This window comes from Dufourea novaeangliae, unplaced genomic scaffold (assembly GCF_001272555.1).
Source record: "Dufourea novaeangliae isolate 0120121106 unplaced genomic scaffold, ASM127255v1 scaffold8, whole genome shotgun sequence".
In the NCBI taxonomy this organism is placed as follows: Eukaryota; Metazoa; Arthropoda; class Insecta; order Hymenoptera; family Halictidae; genus Dufourea; species Dufourea novaeangliae.
In genome coordinates, this window is record NW_015373923.1 from 2,020,999 (window position 1) to 2,037,841 (window position 16,843).

The 16,843-nt window shown below is 42.6% G+C and overlaps 3 protein-coding genes across 7 annotated transcripts in view; 2 read left to right on the forward strand and 1 right to left on the reverse strand.

Annotated features, from left to right (window-relative positions):
* LOC107194697 (tubulin polyglutamylase TTLL5) overlaps window positions 1-16,843 on the reverse strand; it is a 34,914-nt gene that overhangs the window by 10,996 nt on the left and 7,075 nt on the right. For both annotated transcript variants that reach the window (XM_015584357.1, XM_015584358.1), the window contains exons 2-4: window positions 11,064-11,237; window positions 10,266-10,349; window positions 10,060-10,183 (exon numbers count right to left, since the gene is read on the reverse strand). In XM_015584357.1, coding sequence (XP_015439843.1) covers window positions 10,060-10,183; window positions 10,266-10,349; window positions 11,064-11,230 — 375 coding nt within the window. In that variant the 5' untranslated portion in view covers window positions 11,231-11,237. The remainder of the gene's footprint in view (window positions 1-10,059; window positions 10,184-10,265; window positions 10,350-11,063; window positions 11,238-16,843) is intronic.
* LOC107194698 lies at window positions 1,840-9,410 on the forward strand. Of its 4 annotated transcripts, none has more exons than XM_015584361.1 (2): window positions 1,840-1,886; window positions 7,515-9,410. In XM_015584361.1, the coding sequence occupies exon 2, from the start codon at window positions 7,532-7,534 to the stop codon at window positions 9,272-9,274; it is 1,743 nt and encodes a 580-aa protein (XP_015439847.1). In that variant the 5' UTR covers window positions 1,840-1,886; window positions 7,515-7,531; the 3' UTR covers window positions 9,275-9,410. The 4 variants fall into 4 exon arrangements, with proteins under 4 accessions (XP_015439847.1, XP_015439845.1, XP_015439848.1 ...); XM_015584359.1 differs by lacking the exon at window positions 1,840-1,886 and adding an exon at window positions 4,953-4,972; XM_015584362.1 differs by lacking the exon at window positions 1,840-1,886 and adding an exon at window positions 7,088-7,114.
* Window positions 12,963-16,384, forward strand: LOC107194540. Its single transcript, XM_015584182.1, has 3 exons — window positions 12,963-13,205; window positions 14,036-14,201; window positions 15,993-16,384. The coding sequence occupies exons 1-3, from the start codon at window positions 12,963-12,965 to the stop codon at window positions 16,382-16,384; spliced, it is 801 nt and encodes a 266-aa protein (XP_015439668.1).

Sequence of the window (16,843 nt, forward strand, 5' to 3'; positions counted from 1 at the left end):
TTCCGAAGAACGTCCGTGCACGAATGCCCAGTGCCCGCTGAAAACGGTAATTAGGATTCCGCCAACCCGACCTTAATCCTTGCGCGTGATCCAGATCAGCCATGGAGTAACGAGGGACATTATTCGGAGCTTTTTAAACGGCAAACGGTCCCTTTGTGACCGCACGGAAATAGCACGAAGGCATCCGTATGTCGCCGAGAGACCTTGCCACCAAATCCCGAAATAGTTCGAATAAGTCCCCGAGGCTCGTCGAGCCCTACGGGCTTTTCTACTCGACCAGAGACCGAGAAGGCACCTGAACAGCTTCCGAGGTCGAGGCAATCTCGAGACCTTTCCAGAACCCCGAGATCTACAAGACGATACGAAAAGCTCTCGAGCTTTTCGAGCCTTCGGCGCTACAAGACCAAGGCTACCAGTCTTTCGTGGACGATGAATGAACAGCTTTTAACACATCGAACGACCCTGGAGCGTCGTATGTACGTAACGCGGAAGATTTTTGTGGCGGAAGCCAATTTTAGATATTCCATGATATTGAGAAACGAAAACCTAGTGACACAACACATACATCCCAGACACCTTGTACGGTTCGTGCCGTGCGTAAACACCATGTTGTCCGCGTACTTTATACCATTACGCATATTAAATCAACTTCTGGCCGACTAATTACAATATCAACGTGCCCAGTTATTTTTTGTTTATCCGCGATCAGCTCGCTCCTAAACACGCGTCTCATCATTTAAAATGATCAACGATGTCCCTCTCCGCCCAATATGTTCGAGCGTAGTCCGACCACGAGGGCAAATGACTCGCAATTAACGCGCTTTCCAAACGTCGACTACACATAAATCACGATAAATCATCGCCATATGGCCTCCGGAGATTGCTGGTGTGTATTGCTAACTGTGTGAGAAATAATATCGGAGCAATGTAAACACTGGTATACTCGATCCTTTGAGACATAAAAATTGTTCCACAGATTCCTCTCGATTATTGTCCCGAACTCGGGGACAATAATCTTATAAGGAGAAATGCTTCAAACCCTCGTAAATTCGATTTTTGTCCATAGCCCAAGCCTCGGCAACAGAAACAGAAGGGCAACAAAGTATGCGTTTGGCAGGTTTCACGTTACCCTCTCCCCAGTGGTGGGAATAACGCCTGGACAATAATCGTGTAAAACAAGTCAGTACTGTCATTCGGTTGGAGACATCCGGTAGATCGCGCACCATTTATTTACTAATAAATATTTTTAAATAAAAAAAATTGCCTCATAATTTAGAAACTGCAATCTTTGAAACACAAAAACATTTTTTGAAAAAGGTCTTATAGGTTTCGAGAAAAAAATTCCCAAAAAAACACTCTTTTTTCGGCGTCCTGACTGAGCATAACCCCTTGATCGAACCTACAAAAAGGTCGAAATATACAAACTCCTCCGAATGGAAATACCCGTAGCTAGTCCCCGGCGTGTTTTCCGTCGGAAAAGTCGCGTTTTCCACGATAAGGAGATAATGCGCGGCGGCGTGCCGCGTGCGAGATATCCTGTAATCGCGGGGAGCCGACGCCGCGACGGTAAATAAATAAAGCGAGCGTATTTTAAGGTCTCTACTGGATGGGGGGCAAAGAGGGAAGCCGCTACCAGTCGGACCCACGATGGACGGTGGAGGGAAGCGTGGCGCCCCGTGTGTATACTACACATATACGTTCGTGTGGCCAAGCAGAAAGCCGGACGACGAGGTCGCCCGAGCCGAGCCGAGCCGAGAGGGCTCGAGCTGAACTCCACCAACAGCAGCAACAGACGCGTCACGCGTGCAATTTTCTCGCGGTGGCGAGTTTAGTCTAGCACGAGCCACCGCTCAGGAGACACCCGTAGGGGACTTGCTTGTTTCAAGGTAGGCACTTGACGCCTCGACACCTTCTCTACTCGCCACCACCTGTGTCTAATCGCTCGACGCTTCCTTCCTACTAACCGGATCAACCACTTGTTTACTTTTGCTGTAATCTTCCAACACAAAAAAAAAAAAAAAAAAAAAAAAAAAAAAGAAACTACGAAGGTTCGATGATGATTACGATTGAATTGTCGGAGCTTCTTAGTTTCTCTTGATGCTCAACTACTTGTTTTATTATACTCCATTGGGTTGTTTATTCTTGTTCTTGGAATTATTGACTGTTAGTTCTACGGTGGTCCTGGGAAAAGGGATCACGATTAATTTCCTTTTAACTCTTTGAACCACAGGATTTTGCAACAAAAAATGCCTGGTTGCGCAGAAATGTTTTTTCTATAAAATTCGACGAAGTAGTGTTGTATTAATTATTTTTCTTTCGTAGTAATTTCTTCTTAATATTTTCCATACCACTATGCTTCAACGAGTTAAATTAACGCGTATATAGGGGACACTCTTAAACCAATGCTTCTCTTTCTACTTTAAATGTTTTCTATGCTTCCTGAAGGTTTTTCTAGCGTATATTGTATCGTCTTAGTCGTGCAGTTTAATACTTTGGATGTAATTCGTAGTAGCGGTATGCAAGCGCTTGGTGAAACTGTGCGGTAGTTGGATGTTCAGCGAAGATATTACTATATTCGCCACGAGGTTCGCGGGAAATGCGTTTTCGATCGGGGACGTAGATACGATACCGTCGGTTTATCGCAGTGATAGAACTCATTTAACACGACGTACATAAAATAGGAAAGCCAATTAGATTCCGAGAGGGTTAATCGCCAGGCAGTAATCACGTAAACGGCGTACAAACGATTCTGCTCAAGGGTAAACGACGCCTCTCGACGTGCTTCATTTCGCCGAGAAACGCGCGCGCGCGCGCAGAAAACAAAAGGCCCGCGGTGGTTCGTGCCAAATTGTTTATTAGAAAGAAATACACACGCTCGAAAAATGTCAGACTAGGTCGTCGATGAAATAAATAAAACAAAACTTGTCAAAAATTCCGTTTTTAACACAGCTTTTATGGCAGTTTTACGATTTCTTACCGGAAGTATAATCCTTTCTTTTCACAAAAACTGGAACTGTTAACTAGAAACTAGACACCGAAACTATAAATCCTGAGCTTTCCGATAGTGGATTAAATCTTGTACCTTCTTAAATTTTGTAATAAAAATACTGAATATCGACTTAATAAAACAACGTTTCCAAACGTACCAGAAACGAGCACAGTGAAGTCATACGACTAACCAAAATATATATTTTTTTATTTAAAATATAATGAAGAATGATCATTGGAAACGTCGTGGAAATTCATAAACGTAATTTGTATACGCCATTCAAATGTATTGGTGGGTGTTTAATACCAATTAGTAATACGATGCTTTATTGACCAGAGAGTCAGGCATGAACCACCTTAAGGTCCCCGTTGGTGTTTCCATTGGATCGTCGAATATACATATCCATTGACGTATCGACGCCGTGAGCGGCATACCATCAATGACAGCCTCGTAAAAGTGTAAAAGACACGGTGTATATACATATACACTCGATATGGAAGAGACTGGAACCGAAGGATCACGGACGAAGAGGGTCCCGAACCGCTAAAGTCAGAAACGAAAGGAAACGAACGTAAAACGAAGGTTGTTCGGGTGTCCTTTGAATGAACCGCGTTGTTATACATACGTGGTCCAATGTTCGATACGGTGAACGAACGTTAATACGGATCGAACTTTCACACGCAATCACCGGTTCTAGTAACAGCGACCATGATTCATTGAACCGCGATCGTACCTTCACTGACAGTAATCCCGTCAGTGGTCTCGCGATACTCGATGCAGCCAGAGAAGTCTTGAACGGGATAACGATTGACCGATTGTCAGGAGCTATGGAAACTATTCGATTAATTAACACGAATAAATTCGATTATTAAAGACGACTTAAAGGCGTCTCAGACCTAAGAGATAGCACGTGACGTCTCAAAGACGCCTATTTTACGGCTATTTTAGGCCTAAGGCGCCTTCAAGCCGTCCTCGAGGCGTCATGTGCTATCTGGGTAGGTGGATCCTCTAAATATTTGAAACGGCGTAGAAACGGGCGGCGGTGTCGTTTTAAATACCGTTACTAGAAAGTTCCGTGTGTCGATTGCTCGCGAGAATGAATGGAAAGAAAAAAAAAAGAAAAAAAAACAGAAAAATGGTCCAGTGAAAGTGTCGCAGCAGTGTCTCTGGGATTCGGTGTGTTTGCATTTATGTAACGTGCGAACGACTCGACGCGTCGGAGACGGTGCGGTGATAGGCTTGGTTGTGTCGGCGCGTGTTTTACATATTGTTCGGGATTTCGAGACCTGTCGCGTGCGCGGGTTTCGTATTTCCAAGTGCCCCGTGATTTTCTGGGAGAGCAGCCGACGCGACGACGAAATTTCGAAAAACCCAAACCACAAGAAATTTGAAAACCGTTGGTATCAGTTTCTTTTTCTTTTTTTTTTTTCGTTTCAGAGGCCTTACGTAACCGCTGACAGGAGAAAAAAAAATATACTTCTTTTCTGTTTCCCTCCTCTTCGTCTTCTTCTACCATAAATTCAACGTTACGTCTACACGCCCGATCCCGTTCAACGTGCGCACAGATGGCTATCGCACGAAATTGCATTGCAGTGCGAGAGGCGTTAGTTAATTAACGAGAGGCAGCGCGAACACCATGACACTACACACTCGGACCGTTCTCCCGACGATGTTTTCGCAATTATACAATAGATCGGCCCGCGTGCCTCGATGCCACCTTTCTGTCACACTCTCGCGCAACAGATCCCCCCGATCGCAATCGATATTACATACAGACGTGCACGTCGGTGACACGCATTCGTGAGACGGAATAGAAATCTCGATGTAAATCGAACCGTGATTACAAACGATAGAAAAAAAAAGTGGTGGGGGAAGAATGATCGCGGCTCATTAGTTCGTGCAGCGAACTGCGCGTCTGACAGTAGACATAGATCTTCCGATGATTCTTGCCGTTCGAGACAGTATCGTTTATTTGCTGTAGTAGTAAGTATCTATATAGCAGTTGTTAGTATAGAGAAAAAACGATTTCTGTACTTTTTATCGATTGAATCCTGTACGTTATCTTCCAAAGCTTATCACGTCATTTTAACGTGATGTTTCGTACAAAATTATAGAGATCGAAATATTTAAACTGGTTTTCCCTAAAATTCGGACGATGCCTCATGACGAACGCAATTTGGGCAGTTTGTTCTGAAAATACGTTTGGTTCCTCGAAACATTCCACTGACAATCCGTTCACGCAGAGACAGTATTACGTTAAATTTAAATTTGTATTACGGTGAACGTGTTAATTATCATGCCATCGTTATTAATGGGGCAAGCAAAAGGATAAACACTGAGAATAATGAGAGGATCGTAATTTAGTTTTATAACGTATCCTGGAGTAAAACGTATGCAGACCGATCGAATTACATATTCGAAGTATGTAAACAGCCACTTATTGTTCATACAGAAGCAATTTAAACGCGATGTATGTATCCCAAGTACGGAAATCGCTTGAATCATTGTCGATCTATTTATACGGTTACGTGTGTCGTAGCCTGATGAACTATTCAGTCCCTACCCGCCGATAAACATGGAAACAGCATAGAATTTCGAACGATACGGGCAGCCCGAGCGATTCGATGCATCGAAGCGACAAAGTATCCCATAAATTATGGATGTAAACAATTTAGTCGATTACAGTTCTTTTTACGCAACCGCGGGGGATTACGTTGCGACGACGCGTTGGGTAATAAATTAGCATTCCTTCTTTCATCGAGACGAATATAAACCCGCCAAAGGGGGAACGCAACATACGCCTGAGGCTTGAAAGTTAATAACCGTGTTCGTTAATTTGTAAAGCACGACGTCGCGTTGTAAGAAGTCCGGGGCCACGTTTTGAATACGTTTCCTAGTTTCCCTGATTGATCTATCGCGACGCGTAAACCCACGAAGGAGAGACGAGCACGTGTAACGCGCGCATAAACACCCCGTTTCGTTCGAATTTCAGTCTTGATCGATTACGAAAAAAAAAAAAATCGGAGCCATTTATCGTATTGGAATTAAAATATTGTGAATCGGTGTAACGTGTTTAACCGTAGCTATGCTGCAACACGTAAAATGGAGTGGTTAAGAGTTATTTATAAGTTTATTATTGCAGAAAGCATTACTAAGAGTTGAATATCCCTGGTAAATGATACTGACCAGAACAGAGGAGAGGTTACGAATGGTATAAACTTATAAACAACGTGTCTCAACGATCTATGTTGTTACTAGAACAGTCGATCGTGCGAATTAATAGAATTTTTACGCGATCGTCAGTTCTAGCAAGAATACTTTTGTATATTAAACGAAAAAGAAAAAAAGACACGCTCATGAATGATACGGAAACGTGATTTCTTAATTATCTCGAGCAGCGACTCTGAAAGCATCGTACGCTTCAGTTGCGAAAATAGTTAAAGCATAAATTTGCATTCTAATTTAAATGTCAAGGTACTCGTTTCGTTGTCTTGCTGAAAAATCGAATACAACGCCAAGAGCACATTCATATCCACTGAGTTTCACGCGTGTCCAACGGTAACTGGTTTTTAAAATAACTTTGTATCGCTCGTACGCGTGAAGCTGTATAGAAAGATGGATATGCAGTTATTTAGCATGCACCTTTTTTTTGGCACGAGGAATTTTCAGTTACGCCGTTAAGAGTCTCTTTGCTTTTAGCTTCTATTCGCGGATTGTAATCGGACAAATTAGTTTTTAGCTTTGGCATTATTTAAATTTTTAAATAATAAATTCTGAAGGAACATTATTAAAAATCGCGAACTACGCGCTTAATGCAAGTCACTTTTATGTAGCGCTGCAATTTAAATTTTCCAACGAGATCAAACTGAAGTTACGTGCAGGTCTGTTATTTTGGAAGTAACGAAAAAAAAAATCGAAGAAAAACATGTTTCATGATTTATAAGAAATATTTCGGTTTGTCGAGAGAATGGAAGAAATTTAATTACAAACATTGCCAGTTAAGAATGGTAATTTAGTAAGACAATGGTAGAACGGTACGGCCCGTACGGGAAAAAGCGTCGGCGCGTACCGTCGGGCGAAAGTTTCCTCGGCTAGTAGCAGAAATTTTTCACTGTCGATTATAACGTAGGAAAGTTGTTTATATTGCGCCTTTCAATTAACACTGTCCCGATAATATGTCCACGACGTGCGTGGTCGAGGCTAGAGAGGGAAACTCGCGTAAAAACGATCCCCGTGTCGTATTTGAAACGTAGTTAACCTCAAACTAATCGAATAAACGATACTTCAGCCAGCGAACATGTATGCATAATTTCAAATATCGCTAAATAATTCACACAGATAATTCTTTTCGACGTGTACATGCGCTATTCTATGCTTAAAAGTGTCTTAATTCTGAACTTCTAATTAATCATTTCGTCGAATTGTATAACGGCAAAGAGGATTCTTATTAACCGTCTCTAATTTTGTTTCAAACATTATACGGTATCTTTTAGTTGTATATTAATAAATATATTGAACTTTACAGTGAATGAACAAGAGAAGATGCCTGGCCACCGTCAGCCTAACTCCCTAGAGGGGCTTAGTTTGGGACGCGTGTGTCAACAACTCGACGGGACGTGCCGACGGCTGCAAGTGCTTTCACAAGAATCGCCAGCCGCGCAAATTTTGGCTTACGCGAAACAGACCATCAGACCCTATTACATAAATGCTTTGCCAGCACGTTTACGGTCACAAGTCATAGAAGAAACATCAAAAATGTTGTATGGACCTGCATCGGATGGATCCACTTTAATTTCTGGTCCAGCTCCTCTGTATTTATTAGCTCTCCTTCTGGGACACGACATAAAGCAGCTAAAAGTGAATCTGTGTTGCTACTATGGATGTAGTCATCAGACATCTCTGTTGAAGTTGCTCGCATCGGAAGGAATTGGACTTGAATCTTTGGAGATGGCTCGTTCTGCATTGCTCAGATTAGATTGTAAGCTACTGAGGTCTGCTCTGCTGAATATGAAAAATCTAATAAGTCTGACTCTTCGGAATATAGCCAGCGATGCTGTACTTCAAGTAGTGGGCAAAGCTTGTCCAAAATTGGTACTTTTGGATGTTGCTTGTTCCAGACAAGTTACAGATGTTGGATTGAAGCAATTATTATTGCAAGTAGAACTCAGAGACAAAGTGCCTCATGCTACCATGCAAGAACCTACCAGTTGGTCTCGTTTAAAAATATTGCTTTCTAAATTGAAGATGAGGAATTCTAAATCGGAGAAAAAAGAGAAGCAAGGAGTATTATTGGAATATTATGAAAGCAAAAACTTTCTTTGTGATACACTCAGAGTACTTAACATAGCTAACACTGGGGTGACCAGTGCAGGAGTACTCTTGGCTTTGGTACATGTTCCAAGATTAGAATCCTTGGCAGAATACAGTCATATGGGAAGAGTTATGGAAATTATGAACAAAGAATACATTGGATTTAAAACACCATTTAGCCTAACTCAGGCAAGAAGTTGCAGAACCACACCAGTTCGTTTGGAACTTTTGGCACAAGCATGCCCAAAAGTGGAAAAATTACATATCTCAGAACCTCATCATCCCCCTGAAGCATTGAGATTATTTCCTTATGTTACTTCCTTAAGTGTACATAGTATTCCACCTCAGAGAGAATGGTTAGATGGTTTCTATGATTATCTGCGCACAAATGGCCAAAACTTACGAGAACTTAACCTCAGAATAACTCAAAACGAAAATCCGATTGAGGTGGACTTAAAAGAAATTTTCAGCAGCTGTTGCAATCTTAGAACATTTACAAATGATGGTTCTAACATAATTTGGACAGAAGGAGCTGATCCTCCTTCACTGAAATATTTGAAAAGAATCCAATTAGGACGTGTAGTGAGTGCTGTTGCCATTACCAAAATTCTTTCATTAGCACCAGAACTGACAGCACTACATGTTCATAGTTGTTTCGATCTCACAAATGAACACTTAGAAAAATTATTGAGTGCATCAACAAAACCAAGAAACCCACGAAAGTCTGATAAGTGTGACAATAGTTTAGTACAAAATCTAACATGCTTTTACATATACGAGGCTAGTAAAGTGTCTGCAAGTACTGTGCTAAATATGTTTCAAAACTGTAAAAGACTGCGAAAAATTGGAAATTTGGCAAATTGGGGCCTAGACTGTGAAGGTATTAGAATGCTAAGAACAACCCTGATCCGAGCGAATTTGGATGTAGACCTGTGTCCAGGAGCACATTGGTTTTGGAGTAATTGTATTCAGTAATGTACTTCTTTTTACATCTTCTGTGCTAATAGAAGCAGCTTTCCAAATGTTCAGTTTATGATGCAATTGGCTGCTGTTCAATTTGAATCTATTATACTTTAATAGACTGTAAAATTGTCAGTATTAAAAATTATCCTAGCAAACATAAGAAAATGTGTAATTGGAAGACGCAATGAAAAATTTATTATGTATGAAGCTAATGTAATAGAACAAACAGTAACTGGTCATCTTACTATTTTACAAAAATATCTGTTTATACTTGATTTTATAAAGCCAGAATCAATGTAATTATATAATTATACATTATGTTATAACTATAAAATGCTAAAATAATATGCAATAACAATGTACTGAATATAATATAAAAAGAAACAAGTATATTGTTATGCCATATTATAATAACATACTTTACATTAATGCTACTTTAACAAATCAAAGTACATAATAGAAAGCATTCTTGCAAGCTCTTCTATTACAACTACTACTCTCTATCCATCTAACTGAATGCCAGTAATTAAGGATACGTTTAAAGTGTAACGCTACTTGTTAATTGCCTATTAATAAGTATTACTTAAAGATTTGAAGCAACAAAAAAAATGTTAATTCGTATTGTAACGAATGATTAGCTGCAATGCAAATTTTGTATACATTCATATTGAATTGAAAATTACACGTCACGCGCTACGCATTTATACTGTGACTTCTGGTTGCAATAAAAATTCTTTCAAGACAACCCGTTGATTGTTTCATTACGATTTAAAGGTACACAATTTGAAAAAACTCACCTCAATTAACCCGTGGGATTGCAGCAAAAGATTGATTAGCTTCGTATCTGTTTGAAAAATCTTGTAGGTCATGTGTAATTGCTTTGCAGGTGGTTCGTCCGGTGGAGTGGCTAAGGCAGAACATCTGGAAAACAGTAAATAATTGTACAGTGTTAAAAAACACATCGCGGCGATATAACAATACAGATGTTATTTCTTGCACTTACTTGAAACGCAAAATAGGCGCTTTATTTCTGGTTGGTCCATTCAATAGCCATTCGTTGTGTGGTGGACTTTTGTCCTTCGTTGTGCTGCAAAAATACGTTACACAAACTTATTGTGTGAACGAAGAGCGCGAAATTTGAAAACCGTCAGCCTAGAGAGAAGTGCCACCTACCGATTTACAGTAGACATTCGCTTCAAGGGGCGTGGCTTTCGTGCAGATAACGGTGGCGCGGGAAGCGAATGTCTACTGTACAACGAAGAGGTTCCTTTCGAGACCGTAGCGCCATCAGGCACATATCGTGTGTCGATAAAAAAGAACTAGCAACAATTTCCCTTGCAATTTTTTACAGTGAAGCGAAGTAAACATTCACTTTTCATCGGTATTACGACATACACAAACACAGGCCCGTAATCCCAAGTTTGCGTTACGAAGATGTAAAGGAATGATAGAGGAAAAACGAGCGCATCGCGGAAATCCTAAAGTGAAACTAGCATCGGGTCCCTTGAAATTCGCGTGCTCGATACGGTGAGCTGAGTCTTAACTATTGCATCGCGCGAACACGTAGTTTTCACTCAATAATTGTTGCCGATGTGGTATTCAACATCTGCAGCTTCGTTAATTTCCTTCAATTAGTTCGAGCATGTGTAGCCGTTAAATAATTGGACAAACTTTACAAACATTTCGAATAGTAACTGATAGTATTTAAAATGGTATCCAGTTACGGATGGACATTGCGTCACGGAGAAAATATATTGAGTGTTTCTAATGAGACGATTCTTTGAACTTTCATCCAACACACCTTTTTGACGATTCTGATTTGTGCGGCTTATGTACAAGGGGCACCAAGGTCTCCTCGCTGCTGTTCGACAATTGCGACATCCCAGACAGACTGGAGGACGACATCAATTCCTTGGGTCGTTTCCCTTCCAGTTTTCGAGTGGAGTTTGTTTTCATTTGAGACAGCATGATTTATCTGAAAGAAAAATGTGCACAGGAGTGATAGAAAACTGTCATTTCGACGAAAAAAAAACTTTCCTAATTATGACAAAGTCGGATAACGTCAGTCTCGATCACTGACACGTAAAAATGATAACACGTGGGAGCATAACGAAGAGGTATTAGCCTTTGCCTGCTTTGTGTTCCCCTCATTGTTTCGATTCGGGCGTGTCACAGTCGATTTCGACAGAACTGTCGATGGCTGTGTAAGTGAAAATCAGCGAAACAAAAGTTTTAACACCGAGGTGCTCACATACAAAACAATGTCTAACTAGGTAAAGCAGAGACTGTTTCTTTTACGGTGTTTATAAGGTACGGATCGAATGTAATGGGCAACCATACAGGGCAAAGCATTATCCGATTAACTCAAGTACAGTATATGATGCTATTTTTGCGCCGACTTTTCTCAGTACGCATTCCGTTTGTGGCGGCACGTGAACGAGTACGCCGCCTCATATACGAGACATTGCCGGATCGACGTACCGATGGACGTGTCAATCCGCGCGTCGCGGATATATGTTTTTATAACCCCTTCCAACAGACTGAACGTTGGTTTACTTTTATTCATAAAATAGCACATGTCTATAGAAACTAAATATATATTAAGTCTTTAAATTAAATTATAAAACCTACTATTGCTAGTTTCCGTGTATTCTTAAATTAGCATCCTCGATCCAGTCAGGTATAACTTCTCGTTAAATTTTCAATCTCTCCGTTCATAGCTATCTGAATGGACGAACACGTAACATTACGTTCGAATATAAGACGCTTATAATAGGACCTGCGTTGACCTCAGAAATATTAAAACGCCTGCAATCGATTCGATCGATCTTTCCTCAAATGTAAAATACGACGGTCGTTTTCACAAATGTACTTCGTGCATTATTTAACACACAGCCGACCATCGTATTTTCTCTGAATCGTATTCACCCCATCTTGGATATTGAATTGTTTCCGATCGGTTCCCAGCAATACCCGCTGGCTGGACAGGTGGTACATAACACAATGGAAAATGTTTTTGCGTTTTCTGTAACCGAAGCATAATCAACTACTGTATGGTGGTGCTGTAATTCTGAGAAGTTTACCATCAAGTAACTTTCTGTTGACTGACTAATTCGAATGCCACCGTCCGACGAACGTATAAGTAATATAAATATAATCGTGTCTGTGTCTGAACGTTGCCGTTACGGAACCGTTATGCGTCTCTCTGTGCGGACAATATAATCAAAATTTAGGGGGGAAACACCCAATTCCCCGTGTTATTACGGTATCAGAAAGATTGTTTAACCCGGGGGAATAGGTTACATTTAAAAGTGTGTGAAATCGACATTTTTCATCCCACGTTTCCGATAATCGAGTTTGAATATTCCTCTGGAGATGCGTGCACGTCGAACGCGTATCAGTTCCCCCGTTCGGTGCGTAGACACAAAATGGCGCGCGACGAATTCGAGAATATCGTTCGAGCCGGGGACAAAACAATAGCGCTCGGGCGGACTGTGTAGAAACTGTCAAAATTCCTAGTCTCGTCGATTTCATGCAGTAACCCCAAAAAAAAAAAAACACGGAAACCGCAAGCGTCGAGAGCATCGCGAACGGAAGTGAAAACAAAAAATTCAACCCCCGAGTAACCGCGGTCGGAAGACGATGTGAGGGGAACGGACATGGTCGCGCAGCGATTGCCGGAAATGGAAATGCAACGAGAATGGACAAGCTTGCAATCACTCGAGAGCTCATTAGGAAGCGTGCCAGAATCGGTAACAAGTGTGACGCGCCGCCTCTGGATCGAACGCGATCCCCGACGTCCGTGGACATCGCGTCGTTACCGGTCGAGATCGTCTACGAAATTCTTTCCTATCTCACGTACAAAGAGCTACGCGCCGTCAGACGGGTATCAGTGTTCTTCGAGCGGGTCGCCAGCGACCCGTTTCTGTGGCGAACTTACGAGGTATATTTTAGGCAAACGTAGCTGAATGTTGACCACCGTCTGTAAATTGTAATTTGCGAGCAATCTGCGCCGTATGATAAACGTAGATTGAATATTTTCAAAGTTACACACAATTTTTCGTTTCGGATAACCGTTGTGTAGGCAAACAAAATATTCACTATACTTCTATTCGGACAGATTAGAGAAACATAGATAATTTTACTTTAATAGGTTTCTGAACCTGTTAGTAATATACAAAGTGCTGTTTTAGACAAGAACATAAACAATTGTGAAAGGAAATTTAGAAATGGGTACCTGGGTACCCGGTTGCCTAGATAAGGGTTAAAGCGAGTGACTTTCTCGCTTCGGGAGCTATCGTACCGTATGGAGGCAATGATGAAAATTGTAAAAAGGAAATACTAAAAACTGCAGAAAGCCTTCTGCAACAAAAAAAAAAAAAAGGAAAGACAAGGCAATCCATTGTTTCCATACATTAGTTGCTTTAGTCGAAACGAAAAAGTGTTTATAACTTTGAAAATATTAATTTTTCGACACACCTGTATCAGGACTATTTTTCATCATTTGGCAAGTATTATCTACCTTAGATATTATGAACCCTTTTTTCGTATCACCGAGTATAAGCAAGCTATATTGTCTGTCGTCGCAAATTGCTTACACGTGACAGGTTACAGCAGTGGTTTAACCTAAGCAATGGCCCGAATTCGACGGTATTCCCCTATACCGAAAACGAAACGATAGCCCCTTGTCCCGAGCTAACTAAATTGAGACGAATGTGGAACGTCGGGCAATCGAACAAATTCGTAGAATTCTTTGCGCGTTCCGATCCCCAGGTGACGAACAATGAACAGGACACGTTCGAGGTGCTAAACGAGCTGAAGAGGATGCCGCTATTGAAGAAGCTCACCATAAGCTTTCGACCGGACTGCGACGATATCCTGCGGCAGCTCTCGGTGGCGAACAAGAGCCTAGAGGAATTGCACGTCTCTAATTGCACAGGTTTAATTCTTGGCCGTCATCTGTCGCTTGCCCCTCTAATTAAGTTTCCATTTCCCGCGGTGAGTGGTATCGACAAAACGGACCCCGAGGGGCGGTTAGGGAGGCCTTTGGCACGGGTTCGAAAAACTCGACTTGACGGAATTCCTTTTACCTCTCTCGTTTCACTTCTCTGCCTCCGTTCCCCTGGCTCACTTTTCTCTCGGTACCTCGTCGGGTATGCGCCGTGTTCGCCGTCGCAGAAACGATGGAAATGATGAAAGAGAAAGATACCGACGGAAAAAATAGAATAACAGGGAGACGAAGGTAGGTAGGAAGGGGTTTTGGCTACGTGTCAAGCAAGAGAAAGAAAGGGGGCATTCTTTGTGTAGTTACCATTTCGTAATGGCGCGTCGGGGGTTTCTTTCGTCCGTTTCTTTTCGACTCTGTTCACAAGGTTTCTGTATACAGGGTGTAACAAAAATGTTGTCCGACCCGGAAATGGGGCACTCGGGGCTGCAAATCGCAGCACGTAGCCATCGCTAGCGCGGGAACTCGGCCGGCAAACTCGCGCTCCGATTGGTCGGGGTTTTTCGTTAATATCTCGGTAACGAGGCCTCAGATTACATTGTTGCTAAGGAAAAACTTGGTCCAATTCACCCCCCGAGTGCCCCATTTCCGGGTCGGACAACATTTTTGTTACACCCTGTATACATACGTCTCTTCTTGCCCGGCAACAAAGACCTCCCCACCCCTCGGCCACAAAGGATAGAAAATTCGTATCGATTCGCGTGGTGTGTGTTCTCGCGTATGATTCACGAACACGATGCACTGTTTGACCTGGCAACCGTATTTACCACGGGTTCAACGGTAATTAGTATTCCAAACATGTTTCATTGCATTCGGGCTGCGGTTCTCGCACAGGTGAAGGGGGAGGGGGGAGCACGTGGTATAGCCGAGGGGTCGAGGAAGTGGTCGCGAAGCAACGATTGTCCGTTTGATATCATGCGATGCATTCTTGAACCCGTCGTTTTCGACTCGAGTTCAAAAGCAATTATAACCGTCTCGAAATTCGTGGTCCTGCAGACACGATATCGTCGAACACAACCAGTGTGCTCCCTGATCGATACACCTCAAGGCGACAAATTCGCGGCGGTCGACAGCGTAAACGCAGGAAAACCATCCGTCGCGATTTGCATACCATTTCAATGACTAACGAAGTCGAACGCCCGAGAACACCGCCGCCCGTTTGCATACATCTCCATACAATCCGAGGGGGCCGATTGTCCATAGAAAATTTCCAAGTGAACATACACACGCGTAGTTTTGAAAACAATCCAGCTTTCTGTTCTCGTTCTCCACGAGTCCTCCCGAATGATACGTACCCTCGCGAGCAAACTCGGCTTCCGCTAGGGGAATAAGTGCCGTGAGAGTAAGGGCCTCCTACCATTTAGTATCGGGAACTATTGGAATTTATGTTAAATTAATGTTTGGTTTAACATTTATTTCCCGTGCGTGAAATAAATTTTACAAGTGGTAAAGGGCCCTTCCCCCACGACACTTTTTTCCCTAGCGGAAGAGGCTTCCTACCATTTGGTATCATAAACTATTGAATTGTATGCCAAATTAATATCTGGTTTAACATTTATTTCAGTGCTTGAAATAAATTTTACAAGTGGTAAAAGGCCCTTACTCCACGACACTTTTTTCCCTAGCGGAAGCTGAGTTTCCTCGATGGTGTACCATTAAATGGCACACGAATTCCAAAACTGTTTCTCTCCCCTTCTTACACACCCCCCCCCCTCCCCCCTCTAGGCTCGACGTCTAAATTGTATCTACGCTCGAGCAACCTATGCCACGTGCTGGAGAGGTGCCGGAGTTTGCACACGATCAATATACTCGGGAGCAGATTTCGCGGACAGAAATTCTATCGGCTGCTAGGTGAGATGGGCCCACGGCTGAGGACCGTTCACACGCTCGCGACCGGGCTGCAGTTCTGCACGTTCATCGAGCACGCCAGTCAGATCAGCGAGGACGATCGCGAGGCGATCCGGTCAAAGTGTATCGGGGCGAAAAATTGGGCGCCCTTGTACTACTTCGTCACGGAACAGGCGGACCGGGTGTGCACGGCCCTGATCAGCTATCTCCACAGCAACGTCGTGCTGATCGACACGAATCGATCGACCTGCAAACTCTCTACTGCGTAGGGGACGAGTCTTTGAGGAACAGAGGATCTTCTTCTATGGTCGAAGGTCCCTGAAGAACAGAGGATCTTCCTATGTACCTTGTAGTCCCCAATGAACAAGGGACTTCTTCTCTTATGCGTCTAGTCCACGAAGAACAAAGACAAAAATCGTGTGTGGGATCGCCGTTCCGTGGTTGCAACCATCCCGAACTGTATATAGGTGTATATATATACAGATATATATATAGATCGTAGAAAAATCATGTCACTTCAATTTCTTATACTCAGCCAAGAGTAGTCACTCTCTGTTAAGGCTCGATGCAACAATCTCGGGGGCACGATCTATGTGGGTCGATCCGTATGCAAATGCCGGCCGACATGAGAGGGGCGATGGAAGTAGACTTCCGTGAGCTTCGAACGAGTAAATCAAACGGGAAAGCACGTTAGGGCGTCTGATACGAGTGACGAACGAGTGCTGAAC